Source organism: Salvelinus fontinalis, chromosome 27 (genome assembly GCF_029448725.1).
Source record: "Salvelinus fontinalis isolate EN_2023a chromosome 27, ASM2944872v1, whole genome shotgun sequence".
NCBI lineage: Eukaryota > Metazoa > Chordata > Actinopteri > Salmoniformes > Salmonidae > Salvelinus > Salvelinus fontinalis.
The window spans coordinates 26470485-26487776 of NC_074691.1; the positions used below are offsets into that span (position 1 = coordinate 26470485).

The 17292-nt window shown below is 43.9% G+C and overlaps 1 protein-coding gene across 4 annotated transcripts in view; it reads right to left on the reverse strand.

Annotated features, from left to right (window-relative positions):
- The window catches only part of LOC129825362 (zinc finger protein 410-like), a 16810-nt gene extending 6851 nt beyond the window's left edge, over positions 1-9959 (reverse strand). For 2 of the 4 annotated variants that reach the window (XM_055885416.1, XM_055885419.1), the window contains exons 1-10: positions 9872-9959; positions 8793-8844; positions 8523-8655; positions 8144-8335; positions 5684-5929; positions 5227-5389; positions 4950-5131; positions 4566-4655; positions 3918-4037; positions 3553-3672 (exon numbers count right to left, since the gene is read on the reverse strand). In XM_055885416.1, coding sequence (XP_055741391.1) covers positions 3553-3672; positions 3918-4037; positions 4566-4655; positions 4950-5131; positions 5227-5389; positions 5684-5929; positions 8144-8335; positions 8523-8655; positions 8793-8825 — 1279 coding nt within the window. In that variant the 5' untranslated portion in view covers positions 8826-8844; positions 9872-9959. Of the gene's footprint in view, positions 1-3552; positions 3673-3917; positions 4038-4565; positions 4656-4949; positions 5132-5226; positions 5390-5683; positions 5930-8143; positions 8336-8522; positions 8656-8792; positions 8845-9847 lie in introns of all 4 variants that reach the window. The other 2 variants (XM_055885418.1, XM_055885417.1) reach the window with 2 other exon arrangements.
- Positions 9960-17292: the final 7333 nt, after the last annotated feature.

The following is a 17292-nucleotide window of genomic DNA, read 5'->3' on the forward strand; positions in this document are numbered from 1 at the left end:
AGAAAAATACCTACAAAAATAAGAAATAAAGTAACAAATTATTAAAGCGCAGCAGTAAAATAGCAATAGCGAGGCTATATACAGGGGGTACCGGTACAGAGTCAATGTGCGGGGCACCTAGTCGAGGTAAATGAGGTGATATATACACATGTGGGTAGAGTTATTAAAGTGACTTATGCATAGATAATAACAAGAGAGTAGCAGCAGCGTAAAAGGTTGATAAAATCCGAGCAAGGGTAGCATTCCAGAGACATAAGAGACTGTAACGTTCTTTGCTTCACAGAAACATGGCTCACTCGAGACACGCTATCGGAGTCGGTACAGCCAGCTGGTTTCTTCACGCATCGCGCCGACAGAAACAAGCATCTTTCTGGTAAGAAGACGGGCGGGGGGGTATGCCTTATGATTAACGAGACGCGGTGTGATCATAACAACATACAGGAACTCAAGTCCTTCTGTTCACCTGACTTAGAATTCCTCAAAATCAAATGTCGACCGCATTATCTACCAAGAGAATTCTCTTCGATTATAATCACAGACACATATATTCCCCCCCAAGCAGACACATCGACGGCCCTGAACGAACTTTATTTGACTCTATGAAAACTGGAAACCACATATCCTGAGGCTGCATTCCTTGTAGCTGGGGATTTTAACAAGGCTAATCTGAAAACAACTCCCTAAATTCTATCAGCATATCGATTGTGCTACCAGGGCTGGTAAAACCCTAGATCATTGTTATTCTAACTTCCGTGACGCATATAAGGCCCTCCCCCGCCCTCTTTTTGGAAAAGCTGACCACGATTTCATTTTGTTGCTCCCAGCCTAGACAGAGACTAAAACAGGAAGCTCCCGTACTCAGGTCTGTTCAACGCTGGTCCGACCAATCTGGTTCCACGCTTCAAGATTGCTTCGATCACGTGGATTAGGATATGTTCCGCACTGCATAAAAACAACATTGACGAATACGCTGATTCGGTGAGCGAGTTTATTAGCAAGTGCATCGGGGATGTTGTACCCACATCAACTATTAAAACCTTCCCAAACCAGAAACCGTGGATTGATGGCAGCATTTGCACAAAACTGAAAGCGCGAATCACTGCTTTTAACCAGGGCAAGGTGACCGGAAACATGACCGAATACAAACAGTGTAGCTATTCCCTCCGCAAGGCAATCAAACGAGTTAAGAGTCAGTATAGAGACAAAGTAGTTGCAATTCAACAGCTCAGACACAAGAGGTATGTCACAGGGTCTACAGTCAATCACGGATTACAAAAAGAAAACCAGCCCCGTCGCCGACCAGGATGTCTTGCTCCCAGACAGACTAAACAACTTCTTTGCTCGCTTTGAGGACAATACAGTGCCACTGACACGGTCCGCTACCAAAACCTGTGGACTCTCCTTCACTGCAGCTGACGTGAGTAAACAATTTAAACGTGTTAACCCTCGCAGGGCTGCAGGCCCAGACTGCATCCCCAGCCGCATCCTCAGAGCATGCGCAGACCAGCTGGCTGGTGTGTTTATGGACATATTCAATCAATCCTCATCCCAGTCTACTGTTCCCACATGCTTCAAGATGGCCACCATTGTTCCTGTTCCCAAGAAAGCTAAGGTAACTGAGCTAAACGACTACCGCCCCGTAGCACTCACTTCCATCATCATGAAGTGCTTTGAGAGACTAGTCAAGGACCATATCACCTCCACCCTACCTGACACCCTAGACCCACTCCAGTTTGCTTACCGCCCCAATAGGTCCACAGACGACGCAATCGCAACCACACTGCCCTAACCCACCTAGACAAGAGGAATACCTATGTGAGAGTGCTGTTCATTAACTACAGCTCGGCATTTAACACCATAGTACCCTCCAAACTCGTCATCAAGCTCGAGACCCTGGGTCTCGACCCCGCCCTGTGCAACTGGGTACTGGACTTCCTGACGGGCTGCCCCCAGGTGGTGAGAGTAGGTAACAACATCTCAACCCCGCTGATCCTCAACACTGGGGCCCCACAAGGGTGCGTTCTGAGCCCTCTCCTGTACTCCCTGTTCACCCATGACTGCGTGGACATGCACGCCTCCAACTCAATCATAAAGTTTGCAGACAACACTACAGTGGTAGGCTTGATTACCAACAACGACGAGACGGCCTACAGGGAGGAGGTGAGGGCCCTTGGCGTGTGGTGTCAGGAAAATAACCTCACACTCAACAAAACAAAAGGAGATGATAGTGGACTTCAGGAAACAGCAGAGGGAGCCCCCCCCTAACCACATCGACGGGACAGTAGGAGAGGGTAGTAAGTTTTAAGTTCCTCGGCGTACACATCACGGACAAACTGAATTGGTCCACCCACACAGACAGCGTGGTGAAGAAGGTGCAGCAGCGCCTCAATTTGGCTTGTCACCAAAAGCACTCAAACTTTTACAGATGCACAATCGAGAGCATCCTGTCGGGCTGTATCACCGCCTGGTACGGCAACTGCTCCGCCCACAACCGTAAGGCTCTCCAGAGGGTAGTGAGGTCTGCACAACGCATCACCGGGGGCAAACTACCTGCCCTCCAGGACACCTACACCACCCGATGTCACAGGAAGGCCATAAAGATCATCAAGGACAACAACCATCCGAGCCACTGCCTGTTCACCCCGCTATCATCCAGAAGGCGAGGTCAGTACAGGTGCATCAAAGCAGGGACCAAGAGACTGAAAAACAGCTTATATCTCAAGGCCATCAGACTGTTAAACAGCCACCACTAACATTGAGTGGCTGCTGCCAACATACTGACTCAACTCCAGCCACTTTAATAATGGAAAAATGTATGTGAAAAATGTATCTTATCTGCCTAATTTCGGGATTTGTGGAACAGTGAAGTGAAGAGTCAGATTATGTTGTTTCGGAAATGAAGCAAGGCAATAGAAGTAAAGTTGTAGACTAGACTGAGGTTTAAAATAACAGAAATATGACCGTTTACTCAATTAGCGGCTGTGCTAGCTTGCTGATGAAAGTTTGGTAACTGAATGCAGGCTTCATATGTCAAGTCGCATTTACATCGACTATATCCTTTAACTTTTACGAAGAGAGATGAAAAACCTTGCTTCGGATATTCTGCCGACCAAGGTAACCAAAACTGTGTCAGGAGCAGACAAATATGCCCGCCACTCCAATTGGAAATCTTTCAGGAAAATCCAAGGCTTTGCTGCGGCCTACTTTAGCAATCCTCCATTCAGCAATTCACTGTCATTATTACCGTTCGGAAGAGCAACGAGATATGAAACTATGTCAACAATACTTAGTAAGCCGAAATTAAACAATGAATTAAACTGCTCTAAAATAAATAAAAGGTTGTCGCAAGTTGCAGGAGCATCGGGAAATGTGTGTTACGTCATTCGTGTCCCCAGAAATCCCCACACTATCCCTTTAAGAGTATTGGGATTGGACTGTATTAAGCATTCAACGGTAAAGTCTACACCAGTTGATTAGGCGCATTTGACAAATAAATGTGATTTATTGGGGTTTTGCATTTGTGAAACGTTTTGTATGACTGTGAGTGTCTACCTTGTTCTCGCAGCATGGCGTGGTGTACGTTCATGGGCTCCACCCCCGTAGTCATGGTGACCATATTGTCGTCAGGTGACCCGTCAGCCTCCAGCAAACTGCTGTGTGTCAGAGCCTCGCCTGTCAATCACACAGAGGTGCCATACTGTTCATTACAGAGGTGTGTGTGTGTGTGTGTTATATCGAACATTCCAAATGGAAGATAACGAGCCGGTTATACATAGACACACACAGGTAAACTCCAAGGCTCCGGCTGAATTAGGTGTAGTGTGTTGGGTTGGAATTGGAGGAAAAGCCTGTACATCCTGTAATGCTTGTAACCAGGGTTGGTGACCATTGGCGTAATTTGTGTGTCGCTGTGTTACCTGTTTCTCTGCCCTCGTTCCCCAGCACCTCCTCTCCGTGTCTCTTCCTCATGTGGACGTTCCTGCTGCCGCTCTGAGAGAACGTCTTTCCACAGACACCACACTGGTGGGGTTTCTCTCCTAGAACACATTCATAGACAGGGACACTTATCACTGTCTCCAATGGCACCATATTCCCTATAAAGTGCACTACTTTTGAGCACAAGGCCATTGGGCTCAGATCAAAAAAAAGAGTACACTATATAGGGAATAGGGTACCATTTGAGACGCATCCAGTGACACAAACTGAAACTAAAGTTATCTAACTGACTGTTACCACAATTACATTTTTAAACTGTGCTCGTGGACAGTATGAACTCGACTTCCACATATTCAGTTGTTGTTATACCGGTAGTTAACAAAGCAACCTAGCTGTTGTCATTTCACTATGTATAGAAAGAAAAGCTGAAACTGTTTAAATGCTACTACAGGGGTGGGCAACCCTTTTCCTGGAGTGCCACAGGCACCACACCTGACCAACTGAGCTAATTGATCAGTTCAGTGATTGCCTAAATTCAACACACCTGGTCTTCCAGGTCCGTTAAAAACCCCTGTCCTAGTAGGTCAATTCAGATTTTATGAACCTATCTGTGGGTGTGGTGTTCTCACCTGAGTGTACGAGCATGTGTTTGCGTAGACTGGAGTACTCTGCAAAGGAACGACCACAGCCATCTGCTTCACACAGGAAAGGCTTCTCACCTATAGACAACACACACACCAATTAAAGATCACACGCTAGAAGGTACATATTAAGGCTTCTCAAATGTAGACAACACACATTAATGATAACACTTTCTCACAGAGAAAGCATTATACCACTCTCCTACACTAAGCACATATCTTCCCACAGCACTGAAAACACCTGAAACATATGAAAGACATTCACTTTACTTCTATGCTCTACTACAGGATACAGAGCAGACTAAAACAGATGTTGCTCCGGTGTATGTGCTCTACTGCTGTGTACCTCTAAGTGTGTGTCACTGTCCCCACCTGTGTGTGTGCGTTTGTGGTTCTTGAGGTTTCCTGCAGTGGTGAACTTCTTGCCACAGTTCTTCTCCTTGCAGAAAAAAGGCTTGTCTCCGTTATGAGTTCTCATGTGGACCTGAAGACGCTGCAGCACGTAGAAACTTTTCCCACAGCCCTCCGCCCCACACCGGAACATACGGTCGTTCCTGACACACACACACACACATTAACATTTGAGGTGATATTTGAGTGTGTGTGTGTGTGTGTGTGTGTGTGTGTGTGTGTGTGTGTGTGTGTGTACCTGTGTGTTTTGAGGTGGTATTTGAGGTGAGCAGGCCAGGTGAAGGTTCTATAGCAGCCCTCAAAGGAGCAGCGGAGGTTCTGTTTAGACGAAAGCGTACGATTGGTCCTCGCCGGCTGCTCTCTCTTCACACCCTCCAACGGGAAGCTGGGCAGGTGGTCACCTAGGCAACAGAAACAGAGAGGGGATGTGATATCATAAACAGAAGTCTTCCTGTTATATAGTCAGTATCAGCTAAATGTCCCACTGCTCTTCAGTCAGTGATCCATTTGTGGCAATAAACTACCATTAAAGTCAATTTACACACCCCCATTAATGTCAATTTACCCACCCCCATTAAAGTCAATTTACCCACCCTCATTAAAGTCAATTTACCCACCCCCATTAAAAAGTCAATTTACCCACCACCATTAAAAAGTCAATTTACCCACCACCATTAAAAAGTCAATTTACCCACCACCATTAAAGTCAGTGACATTACTGTTGCAGCCATTCCCAGCCCTGGCGTCCTGGCTAGCCTTGGCATCTTTAGCTAGCTGTGCACGCGTTGCTGCTATGAGGCTGTCGTGTGCCAACTCCTGTACCCGCAGGTACCAGGGGGCAGTGCCATCCACACAACAGTCCCCGGACGAGATCACCTCCTCTTCCTCCTCCTCTGTCCCGTCTGCTGAAAAGATTAGTGGCTCAGAGGAGGCTGCTAGGCCTGGAGAGAGAGGGAGAAAGGGAGGAGAGGACGAGGGGGAGAAACAGAAAAGGAGAGGTGAAGGGAGACAAGGAGGGAGAGAGTTTGTCAGGGCATGATGAAGTGTCCTTGTCAATTTATCTCAGCCCTAAAATGTAAAGAAAACAATATCATAAGACAATAAATGTGATAATTTGCCCAGCAGAGAGAGTCTGCCACAGACAGTGTGCAGAGGAGATGATAACACTTGTCGATGTATTTGCAAAGCTGCTTTGTCACACCACAGTACAGATAACCGTTAAATAAAGAATTCATTTCAATACATATATTCACATTACAGCACAACAATCAGGCATGCCCTGAAGGAAGGGCAGTGTAGAAATATAGTTGATAGAACTGTTAAGTATTACATAACAGTGCCTTCAGAAAGTATTCACACTCCTTGACATTTTCCACATTTTATTGTATTACAGCCTGAATTTAAAATGAATGAAATTGAGATTTTTGGTCACTGGCCTACACACAATACCTCATAATGTCAAAGTGGAATTATGTTTTACAAATTAATTGAGAAAAAAGAAAGCTGCACACTGCTCTTGCTAGTATCACTGCTCTTTATTAAGCTTTATGTATCGGCCTCATGGCCTTCGCCAGAGCTTTAAAAAAATAAAGGCCTTGAGGCCGACACAAAGCTTATTAAAGAGCAGTGATACTAGCAAGAGCAGTGTGCAGGTTTCTTTCTCTCTCTCATGTTATTACACTCTTACCATGCACGTGCAACAAAGACAGCTCAGATGTGCAAGTGCCTTTTGAATTTGTCAAATTAATTAAAAATTAAAAGCTGAGATGTCTTGAGTCAATAAGTATTCAATCCCTTTGTTATGGCAAGCCTAAAGAAGTTAAGGAGTAAAAATGTGCTTAACAAGTCATATAATAAGTTTCATGGACTCACTCTGTGCGCAATAATAGTGTTTAACATGATTTTTGAATGACTACCTCCTGTTCGTACCCCACACAGTCAAGCAGTAAATTTATAACACAGGTTCAACCAAAGACCAGGGAGGTTTTCCAGTGCCTCGCAAAGGCTACCTATTGATAGATGGGTAAAAAATGAAATAAAGCAGACACTGAATATACCTTTGAGCATGGTGAAGTTATTAATTACACTTTGGATGGTGTATCAATACACCCAGTCACTACAGAGATACAGGCGTCCTTCCCAACTCAGTTGTCGAAGAGGAAGGAAACCACTCAGGGACACCATGAGGCCAATGCTGACTTTATAACAGTTACAGAGTTTAATGGCTGTGATAGGAGAAAACGGAGGATGGATCAACAACAACGTAGTTACTCCACAATAATAACCTAATTGACAGAGTGAAAAGAAGGAAGCCTGTACAGAATATAAACATGCATCCTGTTTGCAACGAGGCACTAAAGTAATACTGTAAAAAATGTGGCAAATTCATTCACTTTTTGTCTTGAATACAAAGTGTTATGTTTGGGGAAAATCCAATACAACACATTACTCAGACCACTCTCCACATTTTCAAACAGTGGTGGCTGCATCATGTTATGGGTATGCTTGTAATCATTAAGGAATGGGGAGCTAAATGGAGCTAAGCACAGGCAAAATCCTAGAGGAAAAGCCGGTTCAGTCTGCTTTCCACCAGACACTGGGAGATTAATTCACCTTTCAGCAGAACAATAACCTAAAACACAAAACCAAATCTACACTGGAGTTTCTTACCAAGAAGACAGTGAATGTTCCTGAGGGTCCGAGTTAGACTTTTGACTTAAATCGGCTTGAAAATGTGGCAAGATCTGAAAATGGTTGTCTAGCAATAGTCAACAACCAATTTGACAGAGCTTGAATATTTTTTAAATAATATTGGGCAAATATTGCACAATCCAGGTGTGTAAAGCTCTTAGAGACTTAGCCAGAAAGACACAGCTATAATCACTGCCAAAGGTGTGTCTACAAAGTATTGAGGGGTGTGAATAGTTATGTAAATGAGATAGACTGACCAGGTGAAAGCTATGATCCCCTATTGATGTCACTTGTTAAAGTCACTTGTTAAATCCACTTCAAATCAGTGCACTTTTTAACTCTGCATTGTTGGGAATGGGCTCGTAAGTAAGCATTTCACTGTAAAGTCTACACCTTTCGTACTCGGCGCATGGGACCAATAAAATGGTATTTAATATGGTTGCTTGGGCCCTGCGTCTCCGTACCTTTGGCGAGGTTGAGGAGGACGTAGGAGCTGCTCTCTGACCGCTGCAGGTCATGGAGGACAGGAGATGGGCTGGGGGGTGTGTGAGGGCTGTGGGGATGGGGGTTGGGGTGCACCTCCATGGGGCTCTGCACTGCTCCCCCAAACTCTGACAGGGACAGAGACCTCGTTGACACATGGCTGAGACCACCCTCTGGGGAACCAATCACAGATTACATTAGTGGAGTGATTAGTTGGCTAGAGAACCAATGAGAGAGTAGGTTCTTAGAGAGATTTAGTCCAAGTAGCAATATAGAATCTGAAAAACACAAGGTTATTGTATGGCAGATTGTCTATGATGATTTTCAGTCATTGTCTGTGATGATTGCTGGCTGTCTGACCTGTCAGGGCCAGCTGTGTGCACAGGGAGCTATCTGCAGGGGCCAGCAGGGGAAGGCAGGTGTGTTTGGGATCAGAGTCCTCCAGACCCTGCCCCAGAGGGATGGAAGCGTTCTGGACAAACTGAACCAGCAGCTGCAGAGGAGAGAAGAAGCAAGATAATTCATCAAACAGTTCTGTAGCTAAGGGTGGATCTGTATGTGCAAATGGAAGACCACAAATACATACTACTATGTATTAGTGTTGGAAGGTGAACAATGTGGAGTGCTTACCTCGGGTTTGGAGTCAAGCTCATCTGAAAGCATGGATTACGCCTTGAGAGATCTGTAGGGATAAATCACACTTTCCATTACTGAGCAAAATTAGCTGTTAACTGAGATATCCTATTAGAGTGGGGGTGAGAATAATCATCTCGGTTTCATCAGCATCCAGTGTTTCCCATTCATTAAGTCATAGTCAACCTAAATAGACTAGCTAACTATATGACTTGTTGAAACTAGCAACCAACATTTCAACAACAACTGAGCTGTTAGTCCGTTAGCTCAGTGTTAATCACACAACAAGCTTTGCATAGTTGCAGGTATCTCTGTAAATTACCGAGTTAGATGGCTAACTTGTACAGCCTCTAGTTATGTTTAACTAATGCAGCATCAATAAAGATGGCCGCCTAGCTAGCAAGACAACACCTCCGCTGTTCTCTCCGAAAAGGGTGGGTATAATGTGTTACGTTCCAACAGGAATCTGTTACAAACATGTCGTAAATAACAAGGTTGCCAACAAACAACGCATACAAAGTTGTATAGCGGCATAATAAGATACCAGGTAAGGGTAGGGAGTGGGCTATTTCATTACGTTTTTCACTAACCACGTTAATTCCGAAAAATGTCTGTCCTCACTCTGGTAGCCTATGGACAAACATTAAAAATAAGCTATGTGGTGAGTTGATGCCTATTCGGTAGCTAGTTAGCTAAGTTAGGTGAATTGATCATGCTACTTTGTATGCGTTATTTGTTGGCAACCTTGTAACGTTACTTTACAAAGTTTTGGAAACAGATTCTGAACAGAACAGAATTATACCCACCCATACAAAAATGAACAAATGTCACCAGCTACAATAGAGTGTGTTACGGCCAACATTCATTTCCATCTCAGCTAAAAAGGTCGATTGAAAATTGTGGCTAGTTAGATAGCCGGCGAGTTTGTTGTTAGCGTTTGATTTGTTGCCGTTAATAGCATGTTAGCTTCTTATGCCAAAACAAAGCTTCTCAACAGTCAATATATGTCACACATATACACTTTAATCAAACCACAAAGATAAATTACTCACGAAATATTAATTTATACGCTTTACCTTGTTTTCTTACTTGTACATAGAAATGTGGTAGACCCCAGTTCTACGGGAATACTTGAGGGACAAAACTGGTACTTCCGGGTTTCGTTGCTAAAATATAAACGCAAGTAGCTTTTGATTACTGACATCTGCTGGTTCTTGTGTGGTAACATCAGCTGTTATAAATACTGTAGCTACTATACACTCCCTTCGTCAGTAGGGGTCGGTATAATTCTCAATTTCCAGAAAAAAGTACGTGCTAACTGTGTTCGTCTATTTTACTCTTTGTGATGCTCGAGTTTTTGCATCGCAGTAGTAGCCACCGAGAAATACCTTATTTCTAACAAATACAACTAAATTAATAAAAAAGATCAGGTTTCAATGTCTTGCTACGGCAGCGGCTACTCACAGGCGCTATCCCACTACTGGATGGCAAGGGGGCTTTTGACCTGCTTCGTTTCACACCTGGGCCGGTGCACCCCTCCTTGATCGACCTGGTGGCCCCGGGCTCCCCCAAGAGCACCATATCGGTACCGAACTTAGTGTGGACACCCGCTCGACATAGCTCGACACAGCCCAGAGCTCAGCTCACTCGATCCGCCAACCTTAGCCTCCCAGAGACTTGTAATACAGGCACGCGCCACCGCGACCGGCGAGGAATTTAGTTGCAGGTAAAGGTGATAAAGGGCATGTAGCGTCATTTCGAATGAAGTTTAGGCTACAGTCCTTTTATTTGCAATGTCAATGGGAAGAACTAAAAAGAGATGCTGACTAGCTAGTAAGAAAATAAATAAATAGTGGAAGTGGAGCCTACAGGAAAAAACACACTTATAACTGACAATGAGTTTGAAATATATATTTTTTAAACATTTAAAAACTGTTTCAGAAATTCAGTAACATGTTTAGAAAAAGCAGTGTGCTCATTTTAAGTCTGCTTAGGCAGACTCTGATCCTGGCAACCTCAACCTTCCTTTCTCTCACCAGACACTTCTGACCTCCAGCACAATGGGTACCCCTACAGTTAACACACACAACTCTTTCCACCAATACTACACATTACTTTGTCTCATGCCCTCCTGCACATCTAGGAATCTCCCCTCTACACACTTCTGCAACATGACCATAAGCTTGGCACCTAAAACACTTTAATGGGTTTGGTACAAAAGGTCTCACGGGATAACTGACACACCTAACTTGACTTTGTCTGGTTAAGAGAGCATAGCAAGTCCCAGTTGTTATCCCTAGGCGTGTGGTGCGGAGCTCCCGCTCCCAGACGGAAGAAATGCAAAAAATCGTCACAAGTCCACTTTGAGTTACTTTCATTGACTCAACAGTCCCCAAACTCTTCTCCACCCAACCTGACACTACATATGTATCAGTCAGAAGGCAAGGATCCATTATCTCCAAAAATATCACTCCCACTGGACCAGAATCATATTTGTCATTCTTTCCTGTCTTCCCTCTCTTTACAGATGTAACCAATGTGAAATGGCTAGCTAGTTAGTGGGGTGTGTGCTAATACCGTTTCAATCGGTGATGTCATTCACTCTGAGAACTTGAAGTAGTTTTTCCGCTTGCTCTGCAAGGGCAACTGCTTTTGTGGAGTGATGAGTAACGATGCATCGTGGGTGTCAGTTGTTGATGTGTGCAGAGGGTCCCTGGTTTGAGCCCAGGTAGGGGTGAGGAAAGGGACGGAAGCTATACTGTTACACAGACACATCAACCTCCACACCGTGCAGCTCTGAATCCGCTCCTCCAGTTTAAAAAAAATAAATAATGTCTGTCTTCAACTCCTTCAAACATGTCACTCTCATCAGTTTCACGTTCTGAGCCAATAAAGTATGGTTTTCCATTTTTGTACTTGACACCCAACATCTTCTCTTTCCCCAGGGTTTTTTCCATTTCCATTTCATACAGAACCAGTTCCTATTTCTACAGTCTATGTTAGGGTGGCAGATTTACTTACTCACTGGGCACAGGCGTCAATTCAGCATCTATTCCACATTGGTTCCATGTAATTTAATTTAATGACGTGGAATCAACGTTGATTCAACCAGTGTGCCCAGTGGTTATTGATGAAATGGGAGATATATATGTTACCTGAGAATGTAGATGTGCATTGTCACAGTCAGAGTGATATTACAGCCAGACATCTGTGTGACCTGGTGTCTGGAGTCTCCCTGCAGATCAGTACCTGTCTCATCCGTTCAGCTCAGAGTAACACCACTAATGATGAGTGAGTTACAGTTTCCATAATAAGTCCATAATAGGCAGGCAGAGATCATCTTAATGTCGCTGGTCCATCAGGCTTTAGATCTGTCTCTGGTGTGCACGATAAGACTTGAGAAAGAAAATTTGATATTTTAACATGTAGAGAACAGTCAGACCCTAAACTCAGTCTCTCTGCTCTGTTGTTATGTTCTTCATTTTTCACCCTCCGCAGACCAACTTCATCAAAAGTAAGATGTTATAGATCCATGTAGTTGAGGAGTGGTCTAGATAAAAAAACACATTGGTACATGGCAGACTGATGTCATCTCCCACTCTGGAGAACATAGAGCATCTCCACTGACACCTGGATAGACAAAATATGTCTCTAAGAAAATGTGTGATTTGTACTCCTGCCCTGCCCACCTGAGTCTTTTTCAGCCATCTATTTCCTGTGTTTGAGGGGTGCAAAATCTCAATGGATTGATTGCTTTCATTTTACTCATGGGACTCTTTCATACTCTTGCTAGTGTCTGTTACGTTTTCCCGTTAACGTTAAGACTGCAGAAAAATGTGTAATAACCTGTCAAACACACCCCGGTAATGGCTGAAATGAGCTCAGTGGGATACTTGAATCTATAACAAGGATAGGCAACTGGCGGCCTGCTTGAATTAGTTTAGCAGCCAGCTATTGTAAACTTGTTATCATGGTAGAATTACAGGCTGGTGGCCCCCATTGATTTTGTTAGTCAGTCTCACTCAGATATCATATCGGGTATGGATGTGGGTACGCAGACCCACAAGCCACTCACGATGAGTTCAGATTTTTGTGGCCCCCACCTCCATTAAAGTTCCCATCCCTGATCTATAAGAACGCTGAAGCTTCGGCTGGGATTTAATGTACCATCTCGACACTTACATCACAACAAAGGGAAGAAAGATAACTTTATTTTGATGGGTGTTCATTTTTTTGTGGAACTGAAAAAAGTAATATTTTAATACAGTTAAAATGTTTACAAATTAGACGCGCTGAAATGAAAGCAACATCCAAAAATTAACACTTGGATTATAGTGATATTATGTCTGATCTCGCAAAAGTATGTTTAGACAGATGTAATCTACGGCCAAGCCTGTTGATTTTTAATCCAGCTATTGACACACTTGTTGAATTATGCAAGACAACGTGACAACAACAGTAATTAATGAGGCAGTCTAGACAGCACAGGTGAGTGCAAGTAAGGTAGACAGAGTAAGTGTTTGGTGGTTGCAGCCATGCCCCTCCCCTTTATGTTAATTCTAAAAGTTTGGAGTACCTTCATCCATTGTCCAACTGTTGCATTTATAATAATTGTTTTTAAAACTGTTTAACAATTTTCGGACCACAATACCCACCCTTATCCCACTAACCAAAAATCTGATAAATTACAGAGATCAGATAAATGCATCCCTCCATGGGCCTGGGCCTGGGAGGGCAGCACTTCTTCTGCCAACATTTCTGTAGATCTTCCGCAGATGGGTCTCGTTCAGCTGCTTCTAAAGCAATGTACATTTTTGCGCAGCCCAATTTACAATCGTTGTGATGGCCAGAAACCTGGATTTGTCAAAGCACAGTTCATGGGGTCCCCATGTTGTAATGGGAACATTTACTGTTGGTCCTTTTGTAAAGGCAACAGAGGGAGCATTCCTTCCCACTCCACCCTCAACCCTTCTCACTGCCTCTGCATAAGTAACACTCTGTCCTATTCTGAGTTTAGCTACCTGCACCTGTTTCACTTTTATCGGGCACTCTGACGACCTGGCTTTATGATTTCCTCCAGTTACTACACTGACTGGGCTAGTCCTCCAGGCATGTCTCCACTAGATGGAAACCCCCCACACCTGGTACATCTAGGCTGCTCCTTCCTACACCCTGATGCTACATGACCACATTTCTGGAAACACTGCAGCACAGCAGGCACGGATGTTGTAACCAGGTAGTTTACCTATAGCAACCAGAGGGAAGATACTACAAAATAGGGGTGTGCCGATCTCGTGGTACTCATATTCGTTTTATCATACTTGATACTCGTAATCGGAAAACCTGGAGGCGTGCCTTAAATGGTGGTAAAGCCAAAACCTATGGTGCTCTATCACTCTGAGTGCATCTCAGAGCACATCGTTATGTTCCTTCACACACATTGTTAAACGACCCCAACTGATGAAAATGCACATGATTTACTTACTTAGTCCTATTAAATTATCAACGAAATAGGCTAATAAATAGCCTAATTCATGGCTGGGTAATACTGCCTGCATTTATTCCAGACACAGATTTAGATGAAGGTAGGATAATTCGCTTGCCCCATATATTGTTTCATTTTCGAGGGGAGCAAAACTTCTCTTCCGACACTTATGCCACAACATTTGTACAATCAAAATAAACGATCTACATTTGTAATTTTATTTTCTAATGAACTTTAACAAGTTTAACAAGGACATTTGATTTGAAACCATTTCAAATGTTTAAATAGTGGCACAAAATAACATCTGTTGTGTTCCCGGTCAAAACTGACCGGTATGATTTTATTAGTAAAGAAAGGATATAGGCTCAAAACTACACAAGAAAACTTTACCATATTACAAAATGAATGTCTGAACACATTAAAGAACAACAGTAACAATAACAGTATTACTAACAATTGGTTAGTGGTTACATTTTGTGTGTTCTCATGCACATGTTGGACAATACGTGGCGGTTGCTGCATGTGCCTTGCAAATATATGCACTGCATTTATGGCACGTAATGCTCGTTTTGACATTTCTTGGTGCAGACAGATTGCACCTTTTGTCTCTTCTGTCTCTGGCGGCCGTAGATCTGGCTTCTGACTCTTGTACAGTTGAAGTCGGAAGTTTACATACACTTAGGTTGGAGTCATTAAAACTCGTTTTTCAACCACTCCACAAATTTCTTGTTAACAAACTATAGTAAACAATTGTTTACAGGCAGATTATTGGGCAGCGTCCCCTAAAAGTGACCAGACACTCATCCACTGTGATGTCTGGACTTGGGTTATAGGTGAGTGGCAGGCGCTGTACCCACTTGTGCCAAACCTCTCTGATCGCTGCCAGCTTGTTTTGTTGACAGCGGCCTGGTCTTGTATCACGGTGGTCGAAGCGAATCACCCGTGACAACACGTGAAATGTCTGGAGTGACATAGTGGCTGTCACGACTTCCGCCGAAGTCGGTTCCTCTCCTTGTTCGGGCGGCGTTCGTCGGTCGATGTCACCGGTCTCCTAGCCATCATCGATCCACCTGTCATGTTCCATTTGTTTTGTCTTGTTTTCCCACACACCTGGTTTACATTCCCTCATTACGTGACGTGTATAATACCCTCTGTCCCCCCCATGTCTGTGTGTGGAATTGTTTGTTGTAAAGTGTTTGTGCATGTCTAACTGGTTTGCGACGGGTTATTTCAACCCGTATTTTGTTGTTTCTGGGTGCAGTTCATTTTGCCTAAATAAACCGCTCCGGTTGTTACCCATGTCTGCTCTCCTGCGCCTGACTTCCCTGCAGTCAGTTACGCACCCCTTACAGTGGCATGAAAAATTGCCCGACCAGACTCTGCATCCCATAAACTGGTGGTAGATTAGTTTCTGGATCTGTACACACCAGCCAAAATCAAGAGACCCACGTATGCTTGGACGTCTGTCCGGTCTACCTCTTTCCAGTTGTCTTCGTAAACAAGTCTCCCCTCTAAGTTGGTCATGTTTATCACTATAGTTTCGATTGACTCTGTCAGGAACAGTTCGAAGCAGGATTTTATGTCACCAACCCGGGATATGGTGTATTTCGTTGGCCCTGGGGTCATTCTGATGTTTTCAGCCGACAGCCGACCTCTCCTCTCAGGTGGGGGGGGATGAAGACCAGAACAAATTCCCATTATTTGACCGGAATGTAACAACCTCAGCAGAGCCCTCTTCCTCATCACTGGATTGTTTCACATCGGTTGTCTCTTGGTCTGGATCATATTCTGTTGTCTTCAACTTCTGACACTTCCTCCTCTAATGCATCTTCACTGTCAGTTTCCTGGCCTCTCTCCTCCTCACCAGTGTCATGATCAAAGACATGATCAAGAGCCTCACATACAGTATATCGTTTGGTCATTGTGCTGCCACTGAATGAATTGTGAGCAAGGCCTCAAAAAAGCTTTATATACCAGAGCTGCGAGGAAAGTTCTATATATTATTTAAACAATGTTGCGATTGTTTGTGAGAATGCCATTAATTATCATGCATTACAGTGCATTCGGGAAGTATTCCGACCCCTTGACTTTTTCCACATTTTGTTACATTACAGCTTTATTCTAAAATGTATTTAATACATTTTTTCCCTCATAAATCTACACACAATACCTTATTCTGCTGTGTGTGCATTGCTGCGCTTACCACAAAGTAGTATAGCTTTCTTATGTAAATGTGGACTCTTACCTCTTGTCAACATGCTTGCCTACGCTCCTGCTTTGAAGTGAGAGGAAGAACATTCACATCCCATCTCTGGATTATTAGTATGTTTTTCTTTTACTGTCAGTTGTCTGTTCACTTGGGATCTCATCCATTTTCTGTACTCAATTAGCTATATTGACTCTGATATTATCATGATTCATCACCATCACCTGGCCCTTCCTTGGACACTGTGCTATCTAACCTCCAAACGAGCTTCAATGCCATACAACACTCCTTCCGTGGCCTCAAACTGCTCTTAAACGCTAGTAAAACCAAATGCATGCTTTTCAACCGTTCGCTGCCTGCACCCGCACGCCCGACTAGCATCACCACCCTGGACGGTTCCGACCTAGAATATGTGGACATCTATAAGTACCTAGGTGTCTGGCTAGACTGCAAACTCTCCTTCCAGACTCATATAAAACATCTCCAATCCAAAATCAAATCTAGAGTCGGCTTTCTATTTCGCAACAAAGCCTCCTTCACTCACGCCGCCAAACTTACCCTAGTAAAACTGACTATCCTACCGATCCTCGACTTCGGCGAGGAAAATAGCAAAATAGCTTCCAATACTCTACTCAGCAAACTGGATGCAGTTTATCACAGTGCCATCCGTTTTGTTACTAAAGCACCTTATACGACCCATCACTGCGACCTGTATGCCCTAGTCGGCTGACCCTCGCTACATGTTCGTCGTCAGACCCACTGGCTCCAGGTCATCTACAAGGCTATGCTAGGTAAAGTGCCGCCTT